General features: G+C 40.9%; 1 protein-coding gene across 17 annotated transcripts in view; it reads right to left on the bottom strand.

The window, feature by feature from the left end:
• Nucleotides 1–26,320, bottom strand: part of JMJD1C (jumonji domain containing 1C) — a 158,605-nt gene that overhangs the window by 23,129 nt on the left and 109,156 nt on the right. For 9 of the 17 annotated variants that reach the window (XM_030276681.4, XM_072930884.1, XM_072930885.1 and 6 more), the window contains 7 exons: nt 15,741–15,846; nt 10,936–11,060; nt 9,532–9,675; nt 9,228–9,414; nt 7,474–9,140; nt 4,254–4,426; nt 1,738–3,935 (listed from right to left, as the gene is read on the bottom strand). In XM_030276681.4, the coding sequence (XP_030132541.4) occupies nt 1,738–3,935; nt 4,254–4,426; nt 7,474–9,140; nt 9,228–9,414; nt 9,532–9,675; nt 10,936–11,060; nt 15,741–15,846 (4,600 nt within the window). The remainder of the gene's footprint in view (nt 1–1,737; nt 3,936–4,253; nt 4,427–7,473; nt 9,141–9,227; nt 9,415–9,531; nt 9,676–10,935; nt 11,061–15,740; nt 15,847–26,320) is intronic. The other 8 variants (XM_072930892.1, XM_072930890.1, XM_072930893.1 and 5 more) reach the window with 2 other exon arrangements.

Genomic DNA, 26,320 nt, shown 5'->3' with positions numbered 1-26,320 from the left:
CTGGGTGCAGACTGGTATTTTGCCAGAAATTACTTGTACAAACTTTACAAGTGACAGACTGCCTATGCTTCAGTTCTTGGCCTAGAAACCACATTCCATGCTCACCCAAGGCATGACAAGGAACTGGATTAAGACCTAAAGAGTAAAAGGGGCCCAAGTACAGGTTTATAGTCCAAAACAATGTTTTCTGCCTTGGAAGCAGAGTTCCTGGGTGTCATCTGGTAGCTGCTAGACTTCAAGCTCTGTGGGTAGGCACTTGGAAGACCCCCAACACTTGCAGGGCTGTGAAATGCTTTGCTTTGCAGGAGGGAGCCTGACAGCCCGGAGCTCTGAGCTCTGGCTAGCGCACGAGTTCCCGGGGGCTTTCCAAAACAGCACCAGGACAAAGCACTCTTCAACCCTGGCACAATCCATACACCACCCATGCTGCAAAACTGAGCCCCAGACCCTGAAGCACGTTAGTTACCTTCAGCCACCTACAGAGAACCCAGGCAGCTGTTCCAAGGGAACATCCCCCTTCCTGAAAGCTCCTCAAGGTTGACTATGATTTTGCGTAAAATCTTTGTGGAAAGTTCTTTTTGAAAGAAAAATCTCTGACCAACTCTCTTGCAGAAATTTAAGACAAAGAGATCTTTTGAACAGCAGAAAGGCCATAAACACTTAACATGTTAAGTATATGTATTTTGTTTACTTTAAGAAGAGAAGCTGAAAAGGATTTTACAGGCATTTTTGCCTTGATCTTCTCTTTACTTGGGAGCAGAAAGAAAAAGTAATACTATTATCACCGGACCAAATATCTAGAATACTTCAGATGGACTACAACATTTTCAGCACCCAGTACAATTAAAGGATCAAGTACTCTCAGATACCAGAAGAGTAACTTTATACACCAGACAGTGAAAAGCCACAGAATGTAATTACAGGCAGTATTGCTCATTTTCTTGCTACCTGTACTTAGAAAGTCTTACAAGAAGTAATTCAGTGGTAGACACTCTAATACTTAACCAGACCAAAGAAAAAGAAGAATCCTTGGAGAAGAATAAATTGGGATAAAAATAAAGCAAGTTTTAAAATAAAATCTCTTATGTTGGCAAACCAGTTTCTCTCTTTTCGTATTATATAGTTACACTCTGCTACATGTTACAGTATTACATTTAAATGCAAATTTGTATTTCCCTAAGTTTTTTTATTCCTTAAACAAGAGGGATGTTAACACCATGTACTACACATGCTAGTTAGGAGTGTGAAATTATTCTCCCTTAAACCTTTCATTAAATTAACCAAATCATAACTGAGTGGCACTAGGCTCTCAAGGAACTGCCTCTGGCTTTCTGATCAAAGGATGAATTAGAGTTCAACAACAGAGAATCTTTCCCTCCAGCAGTGCTCTAAAAATAAATGCATTAGATCTTAAAATAACAAAAAAACCCCAACAAATATATATATATATATAGCTCAATGCAAGTGGTATAACTATATGCTCAATTCTGATGGACAGCACAAATGAGATGGTTTACTGCTTATTTTTCGGCCAAGAACCAGCTTGTTACCACAGATATACAAAATGCTCTACTTCTTATACCAGGATATTTCAAATGGCCTCAAGACAGATAAATCAGGACCTACTCATTTACATAGGCATGCTTTTTAACTCTTTTCCCAGCTATCATTCTACAGGATTAACAGTGTTGGACTTCACACACTTCTGTGTCTTCCAAATCAGATTAATATACTCACTGCTGTTACTGCTGCTCTGTAACTTCAGCTTGCTTTTTTCTTTGGCGCTCCTGCTAAGAACACCATTTGGTTTCACTTCTTCCTCGGTATCACCTTTTTTTTTCTGCAAATCATTTTGTTTCTTTTTGTAAGTTGGCTTGGGCTGCCGTTTAGTCCTTTGCTCTGACTTGCTCTCACTTTCATCAGAGTCACCACTTTCAGAGCCAGACTCGTAAGTTCGTTTTCCTTTTCTCCTTGGGTGCTTATCTTCCTTTACAAACTTATCTGCCAAGATTTTGCTATCTATGTTATTCTGCAAATCATTTGATGTAGAAGCAATTAAATTGACAGTACACGGCTTAATAATTTCTGAAACACTGTTCCCTGAATTATCTTTTTTATTAGTGTTTTTATCTTCCTCTGAATGCCTTGTTAGCCAAGCCTTTTTCAGTTTAGTGTGGTAGTTTGGCTGACTCGTCTGGGAAGTTTGCCCACTGCCTACAGAGTTCGCTTTGTTTATTGTATTACAGACGATAGCACTGTCTAGGGAGAGAGAGGTTGAAAATGTCTGATTTTTCACAGAGTTGGACTCGGTCTCAGCGGCGTTGCTACTTTTAAACTGAGCTGCGGCCAACGCTGCCTTGTGCTTTTTCAAATGGACAAAGTCGGTAGAGGTGGAGAACCCCGAGCTGGGCTGAGCGGCGCTGCCAGCAGCAGAGGTAACCGGAGCTGCAGTGCTGACCTTGCACTCCTGGGGCTGCGCTGCCGCCGGGCCGGCCGCTCTCGGGGCCGCGCTCTCCAGCGGCGCGCAGGACACCGCGCCCGACACCGAGCAAGTCACTTCTGAGCTCCCCCGGCTCGACACGCTGGTCGTCATTGCTGCCGATGCAGTGATATCCGCTTTGGTGCTGCAGATGATAGTTGTGGTAGGGGTGACAGCATGAGGAATGCTGCCTTGCGAGACAGCTGCAAATTTCTTTTCATACTGTGTGCGAGCACTGTCTGAGTTCATATTTGGCAGTATGACTCTTCCAGTCTCCCTGGCTTCCGCTGTTTTCAGGCAATCTGCTAGATTTGTCACAGCTGAAGATCTCTCACTAACGCGATCTTTGGAAGCAGACTGCATTACTGGTACATTCTCATATTTTGTGCTAGAAGGAGGACGCACAATAACAGATGCTGTAGCGGACTGCGACTTTCCACTCATTCTTTCAGTGTGCCAATCCACTTTTTCATTATTTGGGGCATTATTAGACTTCCACATTTCTGATAAATTCTGTTCAGAAGTGCCCTTGTAAACAGTTTGGGCTTCCTTGGGCTCAGGTACTAAAGTTGGTGGTTTCTGCAACTCCTGTATTTTGCCACCACCAGCATTAACGGGTTGAACAGGGGTTAGAGTTGGAGGTGAAAGGCTGCTGTAGCTGCTTTCCTTCTTCTCCGGGTTCTGGTGCACAGGAGGGTGAAACACGGGGGCCCTATGCAAGGCAGGCATACTCCGGAGCGTATTTGAAGATGAGACTGACAACTGAGTAGGGCTCCTGCTGTCACTTCTGAAAGAATTTACAGAGTGAGACTGCACTGACTGTGAAAGCTGCTCGGGTATCTTGCTTGTAGAGCCTTCGCTTTCTGGTTGGTGCTTAATTAAAGGTGGTGGTTTTGAAAGGGAAGAAATGTAGGAGGGGAGAGCCTGGGGACTAGCTGCTGTTGAAGGACAATTAGTTTGCTTATCAACATATACACCTGAAGCTTCCTTTGATGGGTACGATCTTGGTGGTTCGTTTACTACACTGTTAGACAAGGTAGTGAAATAGTTACTCTGTGGTAAATTCTGTGGAACTGAATGTTTCATTTTATACAGTTCTGACACAGAGCGTTCAGCATCTTTGTCATATTTTACTGAATGGCTTTTGGGACTTGAAGATAAGGATGTTACCCTGGAGTAGTTTTCTCTCTCTCCCTCCAGTGCCTTTATTTTAGCTGTAAAAGGAGCAACTTCAATACTTTCTTGGAGTATCCGTCTGTGTTCTTCTTTGTATTTGCTCAGTCGCTCCCCAGTCTCCTGTGGTGGCCTTGGCAGCTGGTTCAACATTGGATCTGCATAATGTCTGTGCATATGGCTCTCCTTTGCTGTCTGTGTTCTGCTCTGCTCTAGCTCACTCTTCACTGGTGCAGTGGTAACAGAACGCAAAGGCTCAGCAAAAGCTTTCCTCTCCAGTTCTCTGTTTGAAGAAAGGTTAAGCAAACACAGGTTAGCCTGAATGTAGTACCATGTGCTAGATGGAAGACCTTTCTTCCCATGCCCCGAACCAAGTTACCTATTAACACAGAATAAACTTTCCTCTATATTAAGTACAATTTTCACAAGTCTTCAAATGACTCACGAACTCAAAATACCACACCAAGTCCACAAGGCAACATAACGACATGCCTGTGTCCCCCTCAGGCATCCATGTCTACAAATAAGCTAAAAGGAAGCTAAAAGGCAACATCACTTGCAGAAATGTACCCTCACACACAGAGTTCAGCAGCAAACTTACTCTTTGCGATGCTCTACCATAGTTTTGGACAAAGGCGGGCTGGAATGCGCTGTCAGCTTGAGAGGCCGAAGGGGATCTGCACTGGACGGTCGCACAGGAATGTGACTCCGTAAACCAAGGCTGTCAGCTGAGGTCACTGGGGTGGGCTGGTGCAACCAGGGGCTGGGAGTATTCTGTTGACACCAACCAAAACAAAAAATAAAATCAGATTTCAAAATAATCATGGGGACACAAGGGTAACTCTACCAAGTGCTACCAATGATCAAAATAAAGTAATGTATTTCAGTATCAAATCACAGTCAGTAAATAAAATTTAGCATTTTAAGTCACTTTTTTTGACCAACTAAAACACGACTGTACTTTCTCTGCACTTCCAGCATACAAAACTGTCTACACATTTCAGAAGCATTCTTAGAACCATTTAATTTTCAAGTACTCAGGATGAGCAGTTAATTCTAGAACAGCATCTCAAGTTCATCAAAATTAACAAACCAATGACAACCTGACAACACTCTAATTCAGTTACTAGTAAAAAGACCATTAACTCTTCAAATTATAAGTATTTCTTTAAAAATACAAATATGGCTTGATATATCTAGAAGCAATTCTATCTCCAGCCTTTTAACAAATCTCAATAAAAGGGATACAAGTACCTCTTTCTTGAACTGTTCCTCCCCTGTCCTAACCAAATGATTAAGTATGATAATCCTAATTAATCTGCTTTATTTAGTCAGGCATTTTTATTTGGCTTGATCATCATCATCATGCTATTAAAACCATAAATGTACACACTTGCCATACTGTGCAGCATGGCAAACACACAGTCCAATTTTATGCTGTGTACCTAAAGACTCCAAAGGTGGGTCTCCTTGCTTAGACACAGTGGTAAATCTTAATCTATGAAACTATTTTTTAATCTATTACTTTGTTAAGTTTCTGTTTTCTTATCTTTACTGAAACTTGTGTAACAGCCTGCAGAAAAGACCAGGAGCAGCTCTCTCTCCTCTGCTTAGGAGACCTGCTTACAAGAAGTGCACACAGCAGAGTGGAAAAGCAGGACACCTGTTCAAGTGGGGCTCAAGTGTTGGGGACAAGCCAAGAAGGGAGTGGGGACAAGAGTCAGCTTTTGTGCACACCCCAAAGCCTTGTGAAACTCGTCCATCCCTACTTTCTTCAGCTCCCTACACTCCTCACCAGTCCATCCCTATCCTCCTCAGACTTGGCAACTCTAGTTGGGAACTGCTGCAGCAGAAGGGGAGCCAAGAGCTCTCATGACACATGCACACAGCACAGAATAGATCTGCAGGTGCTACAACTTTGAAGTTATGATTTCTGTGTTTTTGAATATTTAAAGCAGCCACTTGGGTTTGTGCTCACAGTTTTACTGCACACGTTTCCTCGGCCAGGAGTTCCCATGCTGTGGTGAGTTCCCACAAACAGCCTGTAAGCTGCATTAAAGTATTATGCAAAGAAGGCCCATCACCTTCTCCCTAGAGGAGCTGGGGAACACCTGCCTGAGCACCAGGCATTGCTCAAACAGCTCTGTAACTCTACCTGCACCATCTACTGCCTAGCCCAAGCATGGGAGCTGCCTCAGCCATCCAAGGACAGCAGGCAAAGGTGGGCTTGGGGCACACGTCCTTCAGCTCAGAGACATGGCTCAGCCCCGAGCCAAGGGTGGATGCTGCTGCTGCTCCTACAGCTGAAACACAGATCCCTTTTTGTGATTGTGGCCTCCATGCAAACCGACCTTGGAAACGCCCATTCTGGGTTTCTAAGATCTATTTAAAAAAGGCCTCTAGTGCGAGAGCCAGAAGACAAGTCACCACAAGACAATTGCCACATATCAACATAATTAAAAAGCTACGTGCCTCAGTATGCAGGGCTGCATTCTTCAGGCAACCAAAGTGAAAACAACGTCTATCATAAGCTCTTTTAAAATGGACTTCTGTATAGGGTGGAGCAGGCAGCAACACGAAAAGATAAATCCACCTATCTTTTTTTCTTAGGCTTTTCTTCACTGCTACATTTTGATTTTATCACACTTTAGATCAAACTCATTCATATTACAAGGCCAACTCAAACTGTTTTGGGAAAGACTTAGCCACAATGGTTTGGCTTTTTTTTAAGAATGAATCTGGGGAGGAACAGCCTTCCCCATGATGGAAAAAAAAAGAAAAATATCTTTCTAACCATTCAGAAGGCCAAGCTTTGACACAAAGGCTTACAATTTGGCAGAAGGACCACTGTCAGTGACATGCCTTTTGTGGTCCCTATGAAAATCTGCCCAAATTAGGCCAAGTTGAAAGCCTCTAAAGATCAGTATGCACATGCTCAGTGGTGATTTAATTGAAGCTGGCAGTAAAGCTCTCCAAAGTTTCTGCCTGCACTACACACGTTTCATCTTACACTATTCCTTTGAGGTGCCTGCAATGAGCATGCCATATCCCAAGCCTTCAGGAGCTAAGAAAACTTTTCCTGTAATTGCCATGTCTGCCTGCCAAACCCCACCACCACACTGGGCACTAGGCTGAAAAACACAAACCACTTCTTCTGAGACTGCAGTGGCTACACTCAGCAAACAGACAGAGGAATCACCCTGACTTGAATACAGAGGGGTGGAAAGCAGATGGGAAGGCAGAGATGTGTGTCAACTGAAGCAGGAGGAGAGAAAACAACACTCCAAGAAAGGGTACACAGATAGGTGTAAAGATAAGAGAAATGGGTGCATGAAACATTTAGAAACCACAAGAGTATTTCTCTCCAGAACTTCCCACTGGATGTAGCACTCCTTACTTCTCCATCTTTCACCATTACTGAGTGAGCATGCATGAAATTTCACTATGAATACGACTGTCTCACCTCTCCTAATATTTTACTTAGACAATGGTACACAGTTTGAGGTAGCAAATATTTACCCTGTGAACTTGAGTTCCCAAACAAGCTGGCGACCTCACCCTTAGTCATAAATTTAAATCAAACAGTTCATCTTTCTTTAGAATTCTTCAGAAATCAAGGTCTGGAAAAACTCCCTACACACATCCACCATGAGATGTGGAGGTTACTGCTGTAGTTCCATTCCTAGTTCTCTCCCTACTCAAAAACCCCACCATCCACTGAGTACAGTGTGACACAGACTATCACATCCGTACCTAGGAGACCACTGCTGGGAGACACCAGGCCCAGCTAAACAAATCATTAAGAAAGGATCTTAACTTACCCTTCTCAAGGAAGGCTCCGCGTTAACAGGAGTTTCTGGGTGGACCCATTTGGAGGAGGGCAGACCGAGTCCTGAGTAAGCATGTGTTCCATTTGGATACTGCCAAATAATTGGATAAAGCCCTAGCTGATTATAGGAAGCAGAAGGATGAGCTTGTCCGAGAAGATGTGGAGACTGGTGTTGTAACATCTGTTGCTGCTGCTGGTGTGCTAATGCCAAATGGCTTAAGCTGCTAGCATGAGCAGTCTCTAGTCGCGGGTGGGCACCCAGCAAGGAGGCAGCAGGCACTCCGGGCAACACTGCGGGAAGTAGATGAGGGTGATGAACAGAATGGTGAGATGCGCTGCTAAGGGGGTGAGTGTTAATAGCGGACAAGGGAGCCTGAGCCGAAGACCCAGCGAGCAGATGGGATGAACCAGTTAATGCAGGATGATGTGCATTTGGATTTAAACAGGTTCGGTGGGATGAGGAATGCAGAGGATAATTATGCTGATGCAAGTAAGGTGAAATGTGATTAGTTCCTGTTTCTTGTCCGATCAGAGTGGGGTCCCTGTATACTGTGAAATGTTCATTCTTGTCAATGATAAGAGGACTCTTAGTAGCTTCTAGAGCACTAACCCTAGCTGGAACTGGATGAAAACTAGACCTAGGCAAATCATGATCAGTTTTATTGGCTGACCTTGTTAATCCAGTAGCATGGCTGTTTTGGGAACTAACCTTCGACTTCACAGTATCAGAAGATTGGGTGAATTTAGGCTTAACGTCAGGTGACTTTGTTTTAGGATGATCAACTGAAGCACTAGATTTTGACTTCACAGAATCGGGGACTGGACTTTGTTTACGCAGTTTACTCTCTTCTGCTAGAGAAGCTACATTTAACGAAGACATAAATGAGCCATACTGCACTTTTTCAGAATTTAAGTGTTCATTTACTGGTAATGTTTTTACAACCCCAGGTTGTATCGAATCCGTTTTACCAACATTGCTAACCCAACTTTGATCAGCTTCCTGTTTTCTTGCTTCGAGGAAATTTGCATTTGCAAATTGCTGTTTTAAATCACTGCTGTGAGATTCTATTTTCTGAACTGTTTGCAAACCAAAGGTACTTGCAGCATTATCCTGGTTCTCCTTTTCAGAGTTGTTTTTATTAGTAACATCAACAACACACTTAGGAGTAGGAGGTCTGGGTAAAAACTGCTCATTTTTTAACTCCACAGTATGATGTTTTTCTGCATTACACTCTTGAACAGGTGGATCCTTGGCATTCTGCTCATAAAGTGTTGGCTGCTCTGCTGCATGGAGTGAAGATTTTTCCTGATGATCCAAGACTGATGACTTCAGTCTTTCTGTCTCTTCATGGTTTTTATCCTGCTGTACTTCATCCCATGGAGACTGTCTCTCTGTTAGTGTTTGTTCTACTCCCTCAGTAGTTTGCGATTTTCCTTCTTCTCCATTTATCTTTGAAGAGTTCTTGCCTTTTAACTCATTTTCTGAATTTTGCTCCGAGGACGAATCTGTTAATCTTTTATTTGAAATCTCCGAGTCACTGCTCTCAGAATAATCTGAGATGTTGTCTGTCCGCAGTCTCTTCACATTTAGTTTTTTTTCATCTTCTTCGGGTTTTCTTCTTTTATTAAGAAAGTGTTTATTTTTGGTTTTGGGGTTTTCTGCAAAAGATAAAAACACATCTATCAGATTTTCAGTCTAATACAGTTTTAAGAGGCTTTCCCTCCCTTTCCATTAACCACGTTTACCTCCTCGACCTATATAATCGTATCTTTCATCTTTCATCTTCTCTTCATCAGGCATGCTGCTATCAGAGCCTTTCCTCTTATTTGGCCGAGTATTCCTCTGTTGCTGGTGAGAATTCTGTCTTGGTGCTGCAGCTTGGGAATTCATTGCTGGTCTGGGACTATTTGCTTGTGCACGTGTATAATGACCCTAAAAATAATTTGTTATTAATGGACTTAAATACAATGTTAATTAGTGTCTTTAAACATGTATTTTCAACATTTGCAATATAGGAAAATACTTAGGTAAAAAGATAAATGTATCTACGTGAACTGTGTTGCTGTTCTGGTTGGAACGAGACCGTCGGCGTGAAGTGATGCCAATATTTTCACCTTTCAACAAAGAGTGAACAACATCATCTAGAAAGGTCATCTGAACCATAGAAGGATCAACATTCTGAGGTTCTAACACCTGGTTCATGAAAAAAAAAAAAAAGAAAGAAAAAAGAGAACAGAGAAAATAACAATCCACAGATGTTCAGACAATGCCTAATCTGTATTTTCTGTACCAGTGTTCACCAGTCTATTTTGTGTGCTAAAGACTAATCAGAGAAAAGCCTACTTAATCCTGACAAGCAGAACTGACATATGACACAACAAATGCTGGGAACAGTGTCAAACGAAAGCAAATGTGTCTTTACGTGCCATTGTAAAAATAATTTATTTTTTTAAAATGAAAAGTATCCCACCACCCATTCCTTCCCCCTTCACTAACCTGCAAATTTTCAATTTAACAAGCTATTCATAGAATAACCCCTAAGCAGTAATTAAAATATACAAATATTTTATAAAATTAATTTAATATACTATAAATTATACTGAAAAAGCATATTACAGTAACTGCTTTCAACAGAAGCAAAACTGCTAAGAGAGCCAAAATTACTAGAAAGAAGAACTCTACAACTGTTGAGTGTTATTACTAAGAAATACCTCATAAAGTAGGAAATGCTAACCATATCTTCAAAAGACACGGCACAAAGTGAAAAAAGTAACATTTGGAGAATATTAATTTGAGCAAATTAAGGTAAAGAACTTATCTGAGTAATAGACTAGTCTTAAATTTTTATTGTCACACATGGTTTTGTCAGTCATTTCAAGGCAGATGGGTCATTCACTCTATTACTGTTAAGTCATTACCCTACTCTCCTGAAATAGAATTCATTACTGCCATTAAAAATACCAGTATTAGCTCTTTCTGTAACATCAAATTCTGCAATAAAACTAAAACCCACTGCAGCAAATATAAATTGGGGCTGCAGTAAATGCTTAACTCAATAAATTGCAGAAAGTGACTATTTCAATTGCTTGGAAAGGGTAACCATTACTGCAGGGCTGAAAGATTTCATTCTTGGGAAAAGAAATTCTCAACAGAGCAGACAGGGAAGACCAGTTCTTCAAACTGGATTGCTTTACTTCAAAGACTTCAATAGTCAAATAGCAACAGCAGAACAAACTGTAGGACTGATATTAGTCATATCACTGCACAGATACTCAGCTTCAGGAGCATTTAACTGATAGCCCAATGCAGCTGTGCTGTAGTTTCAGTGCAGTGATACCCTCAGCCTGCTGGACCTGAACCAACCTGGTGTGATTCTGAGTGCTACCAACAAAAATTAGAACCTCTCAAGGCACCATTTGCTTGCAGCATTTTTTGTATCATCCACCAACTCACCTGGTCATTCATAACCACCATAGTGCGGGTGAAGAGATCATGGTGAGTGATGATGCCAGTGAACCACTGGGTGGCAGAATCCTGTCTGTACACTCTCACCCTATAACCATTTAAGGAGTACGGACCTTTGGAAGGGGAAGAAATAAAAAAGCCATTGAGGAATGCAGAAAAAAAAAAAAAAGAAAAAAAGGCATATATGGATTTTCCTACGTTTTTTTTTAAAGCTTCACAGCAAATATATAGTGCACATAGCATGGACAGCTAACCACAGATTCAGGTTTGAAATGCAAATGATCCATGTAAGTATGCTCTAAGGTTAATTCTACTAACATTTTCAACATACAATTTTCCTATCTAACTAAATCTTTCTGCAAGCATGATGATACATGATGGGAAAATTCCTGCCTACAAACAGCAACCACAGAAAAGTAATCTGAAAGGCTAGAAGGTGGCAGCAGCAGGTTATACAGAAGCCATCTAACAGGCTAGTCACATGCCCAGCTGCTTTGCTGGCTAAAAAATTTACATCTTGGTGGTTAGGCTCTGCATCTGCCAAGTCTTTCCCATAAGTGACCACAGAGTTTCTCTCCATTACAACAAGCATAAAGGCAGTGGAATGATCCCGTGACTGCTATGGCCACACAGAACATTTAAGCACACACAAACAGTGAACACTTCAGCTCCCGTTTTCAGACATACCAAATCCAAAGAAACCTCACACATTTTGGAAACCTCAGTTTAATTCACCTCCAAAAGCCCATGGGGATGAGGAGCTAGTATGATACAGTACCTATTTTACAGTCTGTTTCAAGACAGTTTTATTAATATTCAGTGTCTTACTTGATCACACTGGAACTCTTAGGTTTCATTGCACTTGGTGATTATATGGCATTTTGTATAACCAAGCAACACTACCACCATGTTCAGCTCCAGCTCTGTGGGTTTTGCTGCTTCCACAATCAAACCCCAGCTCCCAGGCCAGGCAAACAGGAAAGGAGGAAAAGCCAGTCCATGACAACCTAACTTAAGTGATTTAAGACTGCTCAGTTGCTGAACCACAAAGGCAAGGCCAGAATTTCCCTGTCTTTCCTAAAGATCAGTTTTTCCAAGCCCTGCCCAGTACATTAAGCAAGCTCAAACATCTGCAGCAAACAGGCCAGGGACCTCACAGGTGACAGCTTTCTCCAGTAAAAGATATCCAGAATCACACAGCTGGGTCTATTATATTTTATGCATGTGACAGTGTGCTACTGCAAGGACTGTTTTTAATGTCAACATTTGACAGATCAAGAGAAGTGCAAAAGTGGTAATTATTTACTAATTTCCAAGTGGTCTCTTGAAATACTTTTTCCATGTGACTATATCATTTTTAAAACCAGCTGGGAAGCGAAACACTACACCACAGCAGCCTTCTTATCCCCATCCACATCACTGATGGCAAAACTGAAAACCTGAGACTTCCTGAACCCCCCTGAGCCACCTTAACTGATGCTGGAGTATGTTTCCAGCAGCACAGACGGGCCAGAAGTGTGCCAGCACAGGCACTGCCAATCACAGGTACATACGGGCAGAAAAGGAGGAAGAATCTACAAGCTTGTGTCTCACATTTCTGGTCTTGGACCAGACAGGGTTCCCAGGGGGGCACATTTCCTGATGGCTTCTCTCCAACCCTTACTCCGTATGCCCCTGCAAAACGCCTCCAGCTCAGCTCCCACACTTCTAACTGCCTGACCCATCCACATTCTCCACATCTTGAACTTTTAAGGGCTGTCCCAAAGCTCTGGCTTATTCAGACAGTCTCAGTAAAATTCTGCCTGTGTCTGTGCAAATTTGCCATTCCTACTTTCCTATCCAAGCTCCTCCTCTCTTGCATCCTACTGCTAACTGCACAATGATTTTCAGTCTCTCGCATAAGCAGAACCAGCATCTCCCCAGTTCTTGTGTCATTTTAGCACTACTGTGACTCCAGGCCACTAGCTTCTAAGTCCTTTCCCCCAGTCTTCTCAGCTTACAAGCTGAGAATCTTTCCTTCTTTCTCCAACAGCTTCCAGCTTCTCCCATACTCCCCTACATTGACCCAGTGCCAATTTATTTCTTATTATTCCTTGTTCTAATCTGTGTTCATGCTTCGTTCCAACTGTTACCCTATCTACTTTTAAAAGAAAGTTTATCTACCTTTAAAAACAGTGGGTTGAGGTTTTTTCTTACATGCTGATGGGATGACAGGAAGAAGGAGAAAGATTGAACTGCAGTCACACAACACAGACCAGTTCAGCTCCAGCCCAGCCACAAGCAGCCATTACAGGAAAAGCCTGGCTTTGTCTCCAGTCCCTGGCTGAATCACGCCAGCTACACATTGTTGAAACAGCCTGTGCAGTACTATGAGAAAATATGTTCAGAGCTGAAGCACACTCAGTGTTTCAAGAGGATTATAATACATGCAGCCTGAGATTTTAATGAAAAAAAAAGTAATCAGAAGAAAGAAATCAAATATTTTAATAGTTAAAAATCCTAGACACTTCACTATGTTCCTTGAACCAGTTTTATTTGTCCCAAAAGCTTTCAACTTGGCCAAGTTTGGGAGGAGTTTCATTTTTTATTAAACAAGGAACAAACTACTTTCCTGCCAAAACTACAATCTCTACTGCAAAGCATGCTGCTGTGACTGCCGCCCAAAGGAGAAGTTAAACGGGCCAATTTTTTTCTTTAGTCTCATTCTTGTAAATAAATGGACTAAAATTCTCCTTCCTCAAACTGACATGTTTCTTTCCTAATATTTGGAACCAGATGCTTCTATCCAACCCTCCTCTTTCTTCAGACAAACTGTGTTTTAACTGCAAAAGTCAAAGTAGAAAATACTAAGTTATGATATGAAGGTTTCAGCATCACAGAAAACAAGGAAAAGGCTGGATACTAAAAATATTATAGAGGATGAAGTACGAGAATGTGGTAATAACTCTAACAGATGCATCTAGACAAGGCAGAGCCGAAAAAGTACTTAAATTGCAGGGAACAAGAAAATGGCAATGGAGGAGATGAAGCAAACCAGAGAAGAAAGAGGAGAAAAGGAAGAGAACATGACCAGATTACAGCAGCTAGCACTGTCAGAGGGCTGTCTGTGAGCCACTGGAAGGTTTTGCCAATGTAAAGTCTGCGTGAGCAGGAGCAGATAATGTGGTGCAGGGAGAATGTGACAGCAGTCTCTGCTGGCTGACCACCATCCCATGGGGCTGAGGCCAAGTCCCCAGTGAGGAAACATGTGTCTCCTCAGGTCACTCATCACATCAGGGGAGCAAGTGGATCTAACACTTCTCCTCAGATGAGGACAGCTAGCCTTCAAGGACACTGGCATGAAATGCGTCTTATCAGCTACATTACTGTCCATTTGTGCACTTCTAAGCACAGTAACCTCTGCCTGAGAATCTATATCTATGAAGACAAAAGTACAGATCCTGGCATGATGGGAGGGAGCTGTGTGGGTGATGGGCTGGCAGTCTCATTTAGATGACTATTTCAATACTTCTGGAGCTTTGCTCAACTATTGATTCTGTACCAATGTACACAGAGACTTTTACAATAGTCTTACTGTCATTATTCTAATGAAATACAATAAACAAGCTCAATTTCGGTTTCCTTTTTATATAACCCTGATTTGATTTTGCATCACCTCTCAAGCCAGTTTTGTCTGCAAATTTTATCAACAGACTATTAACTTGTACTGCATCCGATGAGATCAAAAGTAAACTCTAAAATGACTAACACCAACATGCCAACTTACTATCTACACAGTTCCACATGCTGTTTTTCAGCACGCTTTTTCTGTGGCCCATTAAGAATAATGTCTAGTCAAATGAGGAACTCCACAGAAGGAGAGACATAAGTTTTTTACTCTAAGCTCAGTATTATACTTACCATATTCCTTTTATCTTCTGGTCCTGGTTTTATCAAAGAGACTAGACAGCAAGGAAACCTCACAGCCATCCTTAAAGTATCTGATTATTTACAGCTTCCCTCCTAATTTTCATTTACAAAATGAATGCTTAAGCATTTTTGTTCTGACACTTCTTTCCTGGGGATTTTAGCCCAGACCCACAGAGGTTGGTTCTGCCTCCTAGTAATAGGAACTCCTCTGCAGAGCTTCCTGAAACTTAGTGAATATGCTGCAAATGCTGATAGTATTTCTACTATAAGCAAAATGGCACCAAAATGATTTCTTCAAATTCATACTAGTTTTCTTGTAACTTGTATCTACAATGTAAATATTACTGTGTACAAAGCTTTTTCTGCAACCTCCCAGCATTGGAACTGAGTTACAAAGTGTTACTGATTTGAAAGCAACTTTTCACTCAGGGGGTGAGAGCGTGGGGTGGGGATCTGAAAGTATTCTTCATCTGTGACAGAACTGTGAACTACAAGCACAGACAGGTATCTGAGAAGTTATCACACGTAACAGTAATACTAACAGAGCACAGAACAGTTTTAAACATGCCAAAATGTGTGTGGAAGCCATTCATATACACTTATTTTCACAACAAACTTTATAAAATATCTACATTCAGACTAATGATATTCAGCTTTTGCTGTAATCACTAAAACATCAAACAAGTTAAGAACAGTCTGAAGCAACCACCAACAGCTTCTTACAGTCTTGTTTCCTTGTATTAACAAATACTTCCAAAAAATAACTTCGAAGTTAAAAAATATAATCTCCATTATATCACAAATGCTATGGGATGAGTCCCACACAAGTAATGGCCTTAAACTAGCTAACACAGAATATAAATAACAATTTCCCACATAATTACCTTGCATAAAAATCTCCTGAACCTTTTGTTCCTTTACCCAGGCTTTTACCTCCTCATGTAACTGCGGGTTATCCCTGAGAACTGGGTTTAGACTGTCTACGTCGTCCTAAAGTAGAGATTAAAAAAAGAACCATATGTTATGTTTACTTGTAACATTTTTGTTTATTTTCCTAGATGTGTTTTAAAAGACAATATTAAGTCATTAGATGCTAATTTTACTGATTGCCTAAAAATCCCTGTACTATTTTTAGAAAAAACTTAAAAGCATATTATAGTGCTAGAAGTTATTTCATGGGAACACAGTATGTCAGATCCCACATGTGGCCAGACTTGTAAGCTATTAATAGGATCACACTTTCATACTCTTACTACAAGCTAAAAATGCCCTCTAGAGACTTAGGTGCTCACAGGTATGCACACAGAATTGTTTAAATAATTACTAAATTTTGTTTTTAAAAAATTCTGTTTTCCATATCTGTAAAATGTAATAATATGGACATGTTGAGCATAAACACAGATATCAAACCTACAAATGTAACACATAAGCAGTATTTTAGGAGAAACAAACATTCTGAGATACAAACACCACTGCTGATTTTCAAATATGTTAGCCTTTGTTAATTAGGTAGTTTCAAATCAGACATGTTTTCATTTATATTACAATGGAAAAGATTATTTTCCAGTATCTGCTAGGATATCATCTGGAAAATTAAGATATATTCAGTGTCTCGGTCCTTCTAACAGAAAAAAAAATTAGGCACAGCATCTCGTTCATATCCTTGTAAGCATGGCTTAAGAATCACCATTTGTCTCTGGACTCCTAGAACACCTATTGCTGTATTTCAGAGCAAATTTGCTATTCCTGTCTTTGAGGCTGTGGAGGAGAAAAAAAGCCTGGTGGCTCCTCACGCCAAAGATGGCCTTGGAAATCCATGAGCAGCAGCAACATTCATTTATACTAAGAGAGCTTTAGACAGCTAAAATAATGAGTGCAATTCTCCACATACAAAATGTAGAATGTTTTATCAGTACTGCAGCTGAGATAAAGCAATTTCTTTCCTTGATCTCCAACAAGTTCCTTGATGTTTCACAATTTATTATTAAGAGCCCCAGCCACAGAACACAAAGATACAAGGAACACTCGGTGAATCTTGCATCGCTGCCAGGCCCTCCAGTGACACAAGCAATTTCTCTCTATTCATCTGGATGAGATTATTCCTGCTAACCTACACTGATCACAGGAAATCTATTTCCAATTCAAAATTCACTTCCTGACACTTGGAGATTTGCTGTGCTCCACTATGGAGAATGCATCAATGCTTTGGTTATTAGAGAAAATTACTCTCTATCCTTCTGCTTTTACAGAGGACATGGCCTTGGATCGAAGAAATGGTCAAGATTACCATTTAAATACACGTAAATTGGAACAAAGGGAAAGTGAAGGAAGATCAACAGGACCTCTACCACAGGGTTCAAAATACCAACCAGATAAATATGCTGCTAGCATTACCAGAGGTACAAAAGGATCGCAATTAAATTTATTCAAGGACAGCCTCTCCCAAAGCAGTTTAAAAAGAGTATTAGCTATTCTAAGTGTGCAAATCCATTTGTGCAATGATCCTACACACAGAAACATCACCACCACCACTGGAAAGAGGGAATTATCTGCCAGGGGAACACAATGGATCCTGGAACTGGAGCTGTGTTATGATCAATCATCTGTCCTTCTTCCCATGCACTCTCTTTCACAGCAGCTCCAAGACACTCCTGAACCAAAAATTTCCCCCCTCTGATCTACATGCACTGGACCTAAGCAACAGACTGAGGTCTGCAATACTGAGTTTGGCTGACCTACAAATGCAGTTAAGGTGCAGATCTTGTACATTGTGAGCAATCTCTTCAGTCACATCTAAGAAAATTTGTATCTTCATTTTGAGATTATACACATTGATTAAGTACCATAAAATCAAGCCTGTTATTCTTAACATTATACTATTTTCATGAGTTCCTTACACAAAGTTTTTGAGTCTCTATGTTGTCTTAAGTCACTTTTGATTTGTTTCCTGAAGGCAACACACACTGGTACTTTTTTTTTAGATTTCACACCCTTCCTAAGCATCTTGGCCTTCTTTGAACTTGACACTGAAGATACTGTCCATCCCACATGTAGTACATTTGAACCTCTAAATCCTATTCAGATGCATGACATCAGCATCCTTGGCTGAGAGCGCTCCCTGTGAACATTTAGAAAAGGAGACTGCAAAGTCCATTTTGTATTTATCTCCTCACCCTTGGAGAAAGACTAGCTCAAAGATGAGCTACGAAAGGCCCAAGTTAGGTCAAAGAGCCATTACACAAACTGCATGCAAGTGTGACTGGGATTATGTGCATGACATCAAAGAGAACTCAGAGTTTCTAAAGATACACACAATACACATTTAGCACATCAACCACAGGGTAGGGGGGAAGATACTAACAGAGCAAGTTTCTGTCATCTCAAAAATTCTCTTCTTTTGTGGACATGTATCTATGACAAAATGTGTGTGCCATGACTTACCTTTTCCCATCTGTAGTCTTAAATCCCAGTATCCAAAACCCAGGAAATTAATTGCATAATGTGTCAAATTATAAAGCAGTGGCCTTAACCACACAGTTTCAGTACACATCATAAATTCTGGCAAAAGCAGGGAGAGGACAACAGGCAAGGCTGATGACTTGCATTCTCTTCCCCAGTTTATCACTGAAGACAAGCAGATGACTCTGCATTCCCAGTTCTTTTCCTTACCTTGTGTTTATATTGGTCAAGGAACAATTACTGTCTACAGATTTGAACCCTGGCAATCGTAACCCTCAGCTTTCCTCTTACTGGTTGATGCAGCATGATTAACCGACTAACTTCCAGAACATTTAAATGCTCTGCAGGATTTTCCTCCAGACTTTTCCTCATTTGAAAGTAGCTTTACAAACACAAGTTATGGTACGCTCTCCTAGACTAGTTTTTCCTCAAGTCCTGGAATATCTTCTCCAGAAGGATGTTAATACTGGTTTGAAATCCTTATGCAAATTAGGATGCAAATCAAATAAAGGGGACTGTTTTATTCTTCGTCAAATCTACTGAAGGAAGCTCTTTATGTACCTCAAGTGGCAGCACCACAAATTACTATATGCAATTCTGGGAAGAAGACAAAGGACCTATGGGCTAAAAAAATACAGTTGAGATAACCCCTCCTGCACTTCTGGAAAACAGTCACATGAGGCAAGGTGACTATCAGAAGCTTGCCAAACTATGACAAGTCTTTTACATCTTTGTTGATATTCTTCCTTCTTTTGAGATCAAGAGAGGAATGAATTCCCTTCTGGTGGACTGGACTTTATGCTTAATTATCCCAATAACTGGGTTAGCTTCATGTCTCTCTAGGTGATCATTCTCACCTGCTGGACGACTCCAAGGAAGTCCTGAGAAGAACAAAGAATGAAATTTCCCCCAGTATCAGAAAAGACGCTGTTCTTTTCTGAGTATATCTGTTCTTTATCCTTGTGCAAAACAATATAAGCAGGTTGAAACCATAGACCATACCATCAGGATAAGATATCACACTGGTCTAACCAGGAAGGAGAAATTTTTGTTTAGAGAAGCATTTTCAGAGAGTTTATTCAGACATAATAAAATAATTAAAAATAATTTATCATTTGGAGTCACATGTGAACAAGAGCTTAGATCACTTGCCATGCATCACAATTCCTTTGAGATCAAACAGGAATTGCAAGATAGTACCCACAGAAAAACAAGTCAACATCCCAATGAGAATTCTCCTACTTGCTCTCCATCCACAAAAAAATATTGCCTAAGACACTGAGAGCTATCCCCAGATGAGCAGAACCTGCCCATTGCCCAAAGACCATACCAGGTGCTCTGAACAGCTCAAATGACTGGAAGTTCCTTTTGCATTTTGGGCACCAGGTGTGACTGTGCTAGGAAGGCCTACATACTTCCACAGCTACCTCCTTCACAAGACCTGAACTACTGAAGCAGCACATTTCTTCAGCATTTTAAAATACTCTTCCAAGTCATCCTTCAGAAACCTGAGAGGCAGAAATGAGTTCATCAAGAGATGAAACCTTGGAGCAAAGTGGATTCCAGTAGCTGCTCCTACCCCCAGACACACAGCCTGCATGCTGCTTATTGGACAGTGCACACACTCCAGTCAGCTGTCAACTCTCCACTGCCAGTGAAGAAGAGGAGAACTGACAATATGCATCCCAGGTAAGCCAGTCCTAGAAAAACAGTGGCTTTTGGCATCAAAAAGGCTGAAATCAGAGCTCTGAAGACTACAAGCATCACACATTAGGAACCTGCAAACCTTCATTTGGGAAACCTCCTTCCTTGGTCATGGTGTCTCTGCATTTGGCTTCATGCATCAAGGACATCTTTCTAATATCAGTAGGAACTCATTTCAGCTAGTGTTTTCCAGAGAAAGACTAAGTAGATTTTGCAGTCCTCGCAAAGGTCAGCGCCACATTAGTCCTCACCATCTGTGGCTTAATTAACTATAGCTTCCTCTGGCTGCTTAGAGGTTTTCTGATAATTTAGGACACGAATTAGATGAAAACTAGTACATAACCAACTTGACAGTCCTGTTTACAATATTTACACAGTGTGCACTGCATATTGAAATAAGCATTTTGTCAAGACTTTAATGGTAGAGGGATCATATTTAAATTCAAACAGAGCAAAAGAAAACCTCAGTGTCCTGAACCTTCAGTTTTGTTCTTGTTTCGTGACTATTAGTTTCTATAACAGGAGACCCCAACCCTTTTTTTTCTTCCTTTTGCAGCAAGTCATTTGTACAACTGCACTGAACTTCAGCTGCATAGAAATTAGGTATGAGAACTGCAGTGTGAAAACAAGCCAACACTTCCCTACTGATTGCCACAAGTCTTTAGAGAGTGGAACAGTGGCAGAAAAAAGCACTTCTTAAAATCAAAACTGCTGAGAATTTATACTAATCCTCTAATGCCAATTTTTTATTTTCTCCTGTAGAAAAGATTTAATATTGTACCTGCAACCAGCCTCAAACACATTCATGCCAATTTTTAGCCCTCATTTGAAAGCAGGCCTGTACAACTCTCTCCTTATTTTCATTTCTTGATAATCAGCAAAATCCTTTTCTTTCATCTTTCACTGATTATGTTACCTGACATCTCTGATTATATCACTGATCTGTATCCTCTATCACTGACAGTAATTTTTAACAAACCTTCAATCTTAACACTGTCCTGCTTGACATCAGAGTGAGAAAAAACACACAAAAGGCAGACAGGCAGAATGCCAAATATTGTAACAAGAACATCACCTATGGACTGGTAGTATCCCTCTGCCCTGCTATCAGACTTTTTTTCCAGTGGCAAAAGATAGGAATCTAACTAAAACACAGAAAAACTGGCAGCAACTGACACCCCTGAGGGTATTACCAGGCAGGAACTGCGGCTGCCACACAGACCACACCAGAACTTAGGAGGGATATTACCAAATTTAGATGAGTCTAAATACAGATCTCCTGCAGCTTCCTTCTAGACACGCAGCACGCATAAACCACTGGTAACCAGAATATTCCTGATTTCTCTGTGACAAGTGAAAGGCTACCCCAGCTGCCACGCCACTGCAGCTGGTGGCGGGAGGTCAGCCAGGCACGGCAGGGCTGTGCTGACAGCCGGGCCAGCACCGCCTGCCCGGAGGGGACTGCTCTGGGACCCACCGACCGGCCAGGGCAGCTCCCTCCCGCCCCACGCGCCTCATCGGGGGCACACCACCCACAGACACCAAGGCTGGGAAGCTAGAAAGGCTAGAAAGTTTTCTGGGGAGATTGTAACTTCCCAGTTTACCTTAAACGGCTTTGTCTGAGCTGAGAGAAGAGGCTTAGGCTTACCAGGCGACGCTAGCGCTTTCTATGTAAACCCAACCCACACTTGACCTATTTTTTGCTGTTCCGAGCGCACAGTCACAATTTACCTCATTCAAACCCGGCAGCTGCTGGGCTACATCTGAACCAGTTAAGTCAAGCTTGAAGGCACAGCCCTGACCCCTAAACCAGAAACAAAGTCGGGCCGAGGTCAGCCCTGCTGACACGTGCGCAGAGGCACGGCGCTTGGGGACAGCAGGGATGGGCAGTGACGCTCGCCCGCACGCAGGGGCCAGGACAGACAACTGGGATAACTAATCCCCACCCAGCAAGGGGCTCTGAGTGCACTGTTCCAACGACAAATGTTTATAGATAGTTCTGACCACAAGCATTTAAAGATTGGGGTTATTTTCAGTGTGTAACAGCAATGACTACGTTTCTGTAAGTCGGAAGTTAAAATTACAAGGGGAAAAAAGATGAGAATACAAATTTAGTGATTTTCCAACTGTCAGTAAAGTTAACATTTCTCAGGAAAAGCTATCAACGATTTTTCTGCTGCTCCCCACTCTTCCCTATGCATAATACTCCTCCCCACACACTCCTACTCCCTTCCTCATTTTACCTCAGGAGCTGAAACTGATTTTAAAATTTTAATTATCAGGTTTGAGAATCAAGGGATCAGGGCTTCTCAAGGTCCTGATTTCAGGCTTGAAGATGCATCATTACACTGATTTGCTCAGTTCTGGAAGCATAACTGGTATACTAACATTAGAAACATAAATATACAGGGAGGGAAAAAAAAAAACCTAACTTGTAGTCTAATAGTCTCCATGATTTTAACTTAGTGACACAAAAATCAACAGAGGTATTTGTACTCCTGTAAAACTATCAATACCTCAGGTGAAATGGGCATACTGTAAAACTTACATTTTAGAAGTCAGTTTATTATTCTTCTATCTGTAGATGACAATCTGGTGTGGGAAGGCAGAGGGGAAATCAGAATAGCATGAACATGGAACAGGATGAACATCCAGCAGGAAAGTCAGCAACAACCAATGGATAAGCAACACCAAACCTGGGCTAAACAAATATTGTCAATAACTGGCCTAAAAACTGCTCTAGTGACATCTACAGTAGTCTTGCACTTGAAAATAGAAATTAAAAAAATAATGACCCTTATGCTCACAAATTATGTTACTTGCTCTCTGAGCAACTAGGACAATCTGGGGCAGAAAAGAAAACTCTTCCCTTAAAGTCAGATATCTTTTAGCATCTAAGACTTCCCAAAATAAGTGGCTCCTATCCACAAAACAGAGGGGCTTTCCACCCAGAACACTGTGGTGACCATTTGTACTACTTCCATTCTCCACATACAGACAAATAAAGGTCAAATGAACTCCATGTCCACCTTCTCTCTCGTTTTGCTGACACAGCGACACATTTGCTTTTCTTTCATTTTCCACTGAATCACATTTCCTTCCGCTTCCTCATGGCAGGCTCCACGTTTTTATCACCACCATCTCAGCAATATGCAACTTGTACTGATTTGGCATTTTCTTTTTTCTAATTGTAAGAGAAACAGGGAGGGTGTACTGGTCCTAGGGCACTCAGTCATGTGGCGATACTGGAACAAGCCTTTGAGTCACTAAGCAACTCACTGCCACTATGGGAAAAGAAACCTCAAAGTGCAGACATTTCCCTGAAGCAAGCAATTAGCAGAGTGAAGTTGATGCTAACAAGGAGACCTGCTAAGTAAGTAGATTGAAGAAATCTCTTTTGCACACTGATATTAAAATTTAAACTGAGAACCAGACACCCTGTGAATTATGAACAGCTTTCAGAAAGTATTCAACAAGACCCAAATCATATCAGCTGAAGGACAAGCTGTATGGATGAAGGCATCTTTAACCTTAAAGTATATTCTGTTGGTCATTAGTTGTCTGGACTAGTAGGCAACCAGAAGTCAAGCCAAGACAAGAGGCCTGCTCAGACACTGACCATTTTACAACAGACACATCTTCCTTACATGAGGGAGAGCAGAGGTTTTACCTGTGGCAGCTGGAAGGCTGTGTACCACCACCACAGAAAATGACTGACCAGGTCATCTCTTAGCTCACAGCAGCCACCTCCATCAAATCTCTTAGCAGTTGCATTACCCAGCAACACCATATTCCTTGACAAGACTACTGGTAACTGAGAGCTTACTGAAGTGAAGAGAAAAGGCCTCTCAATTCAGTTCTGCAGAAGAAAACTGCAGAAAACTGTCCAATACGTGCCAGTGTGATGACAGATCCTAGAATCAACACCACCTCCTAGAGATACCCATCAGTGTATCACTCTTGTGAATGACTCCCTGGTCAGGAATTTGAACTACCACCAGCTTAGATTACCAACAGCAATCACACAGCTACCTAGTCTCTTCTGTAGACATCCTCAATCCTATCTGCCATACAGGAACTCTGGAAACATACAACCTTCCAGCTCCTCTTCTCTATAACTCATGAGGATTATGGGCAGAGGATAAATCCCTACAAACATTAAAAATATTTTAACTTTTTTTTTTTTTTTTTTTTTTTTAAGGGGAGAAAGAACACATCAGATACCATCCAAATGTTCTTGCAACCCAGTGTATTTTAGTCCACTGAATTACATTAATGTTTTATTTTCAAGTGGCTTCGAGGGATTTATTTGATAATGTGTTTCTCAGAATACAAATACATACATTTTGGCCCACATGCCAGTATTATGAAAGTAGATCAAAATAAAACTAATTTTTCTCACATTTTTTAAAGAACTACTGTATTTGCAGAACTTTTCAACGTCAATTTCTAATATGATTTAAGGCAGCACTGTCTTTTTTTCCTGTAGAGAGCTCTGTTATGACCTGCTGGAGCCTTTTTAGGAATTTTTCCTATAAATAATAGATCTGACCAGCTGGGACATATATCATAGCTGGATTAACACTACAGCTCTCTGCAACTCTGGAGAAAGCAGAGGATATGCCTTTTATAGAACTGATGAATAACGGCCTTGCAAAGAGGAAAGATTAAATTGCTAATCAGAAAACAGGGATGTTTCAGTTATTGCTGCAATAAATTCCCTGGGGTAAACTTAGGAACTCATTCAGTGTTTAAAATTGATACAATGATCTTCTATTGCACCATATTTTTTCATAGAGAAATCTCCTAGCATGTAGACCCAAAAAAATTCCTATTGAATACATAATTCAAAATTGAACTACATCACTCAGGGAAGAAAAAAAAAAGAAGAAAAAAAAAGCTCAAGCCTGTCAAGCACCATAATTCAGCCACCAAGTCTTACGCATTCTGAAACCTGCTCTAACCTGATTTTATCTCTCATATACCGAAATGGTGTGACATGGTGATAAGACAACAAAAGGGAAGAAAACATTCAAATGGGGTAAAACCCCTGCCTCTATGCTTGAAATATAATTTCTAAACTGCATGCTTAAAATTCACAACTAAAATCACAAAAAAATGTAATGATTATTGAGATGCACAGAAATTACTATGATTCAAACTCACTTGCTCAGCAAAAACATTAAAATAATATCTTCAATAATACTAGCAGATACACTCAAGTAGAGGAGGTTACAGGGGAAGAAAGAGAATAGTTAACTTTAATTCCATTCAAAAGACAGGAAATGTTTCCTAGATTAAAGGGGGGGGGGGGTTCAGTATTTACAAACTATAGTAGTAAAAAGACTTTATAACTGTAATTACTAGTATACTGTTAAAAATAAATAATGCTCAGTACATCAGGCATTCCACAAGTCCTTAGTAAAGATATTCCAACATCTAAGAAAACAGCAAGATTCACACTTGGTTTTAATTTTAAAAATTCAAGTTGGTATAAAATTACTTGAGTTTCTCCCCAGATGTCTGGCCTGGAAAAAGAATTAGGTACACAGACCTGGAACTGCTATAGCTCTCAACCTCTGCTGAAGGCTGTGGAGCAGTTCCCGTGAAGGAGAAACTCCAGACTACAAATTATTACTTGTATTAGTGCAATTTCAAAAATACATTCTGTAAGAAAAAGGTCTAGAGTGGCAGCCAGAACAAAGGGACATTGTATCCTAGGGAGGAAGGAAAGCAAACAAACGCATGAGCACTTCACCAAACAAGCTATTGCGTTTATCATGTCGAGATAAGGCTTAATTTGGGTAAGAACACATTTTCATGAAACTAAAGGTTCCCCCTACCTGAAATGCAGGAATACCTACTCTCTCTTCCTGCTCTGGGTACAAACTCCCATGCAACACTGCAGAGTTTACTTGCATTCACACTTCTGGGATCCCTAAAGCACCAAGGATTCCCAATCCCAACAAAGAGCAACTTGGGAAACCAAGAAAACAGAGGCAAAGTATCAACTGGTTATAATGTGAAACAGACTTCTCTAGGAGCTGATTTTGAGTCTGGATTACAGAAGCAGGGTTGGTCAGGACCACCATATAAGAAAAATACTTTAAACTTTCATTTTTAATAGATGAAATGGAAATTTTAAGGACACAGAACCAAGAATAAGGCTTCCTTCACTTACTACTGAGTGATATTTTCCATGGATTTTTTTACTGGTGAAAAAGTAATCACTTGTGATCAAACACAGGAAATTTTTACCCAGAAACACTGGATGGATTTTTAAACTCAGTAATCCCAAGCC

This window comes from Taeniopygia guttata, chromosome 6 (assembly GCF_048771995.1).
Source record: "Taeniopygia guttata chromosome 6, bTaeGut7.mat, whole genome shotgun sequence".
Lineage (NCBI taxonomy): Eukaryota > Metazoa > Chordata > Aves > Passeriformes > Estrildidae > Taeniopygia > Taeniopygia guttata.
The sequence above is the reverse complement of the archived record's forward strand: the minus strand, read 5'-3'. Positions and strand labels throughout refer to the sequence as shown.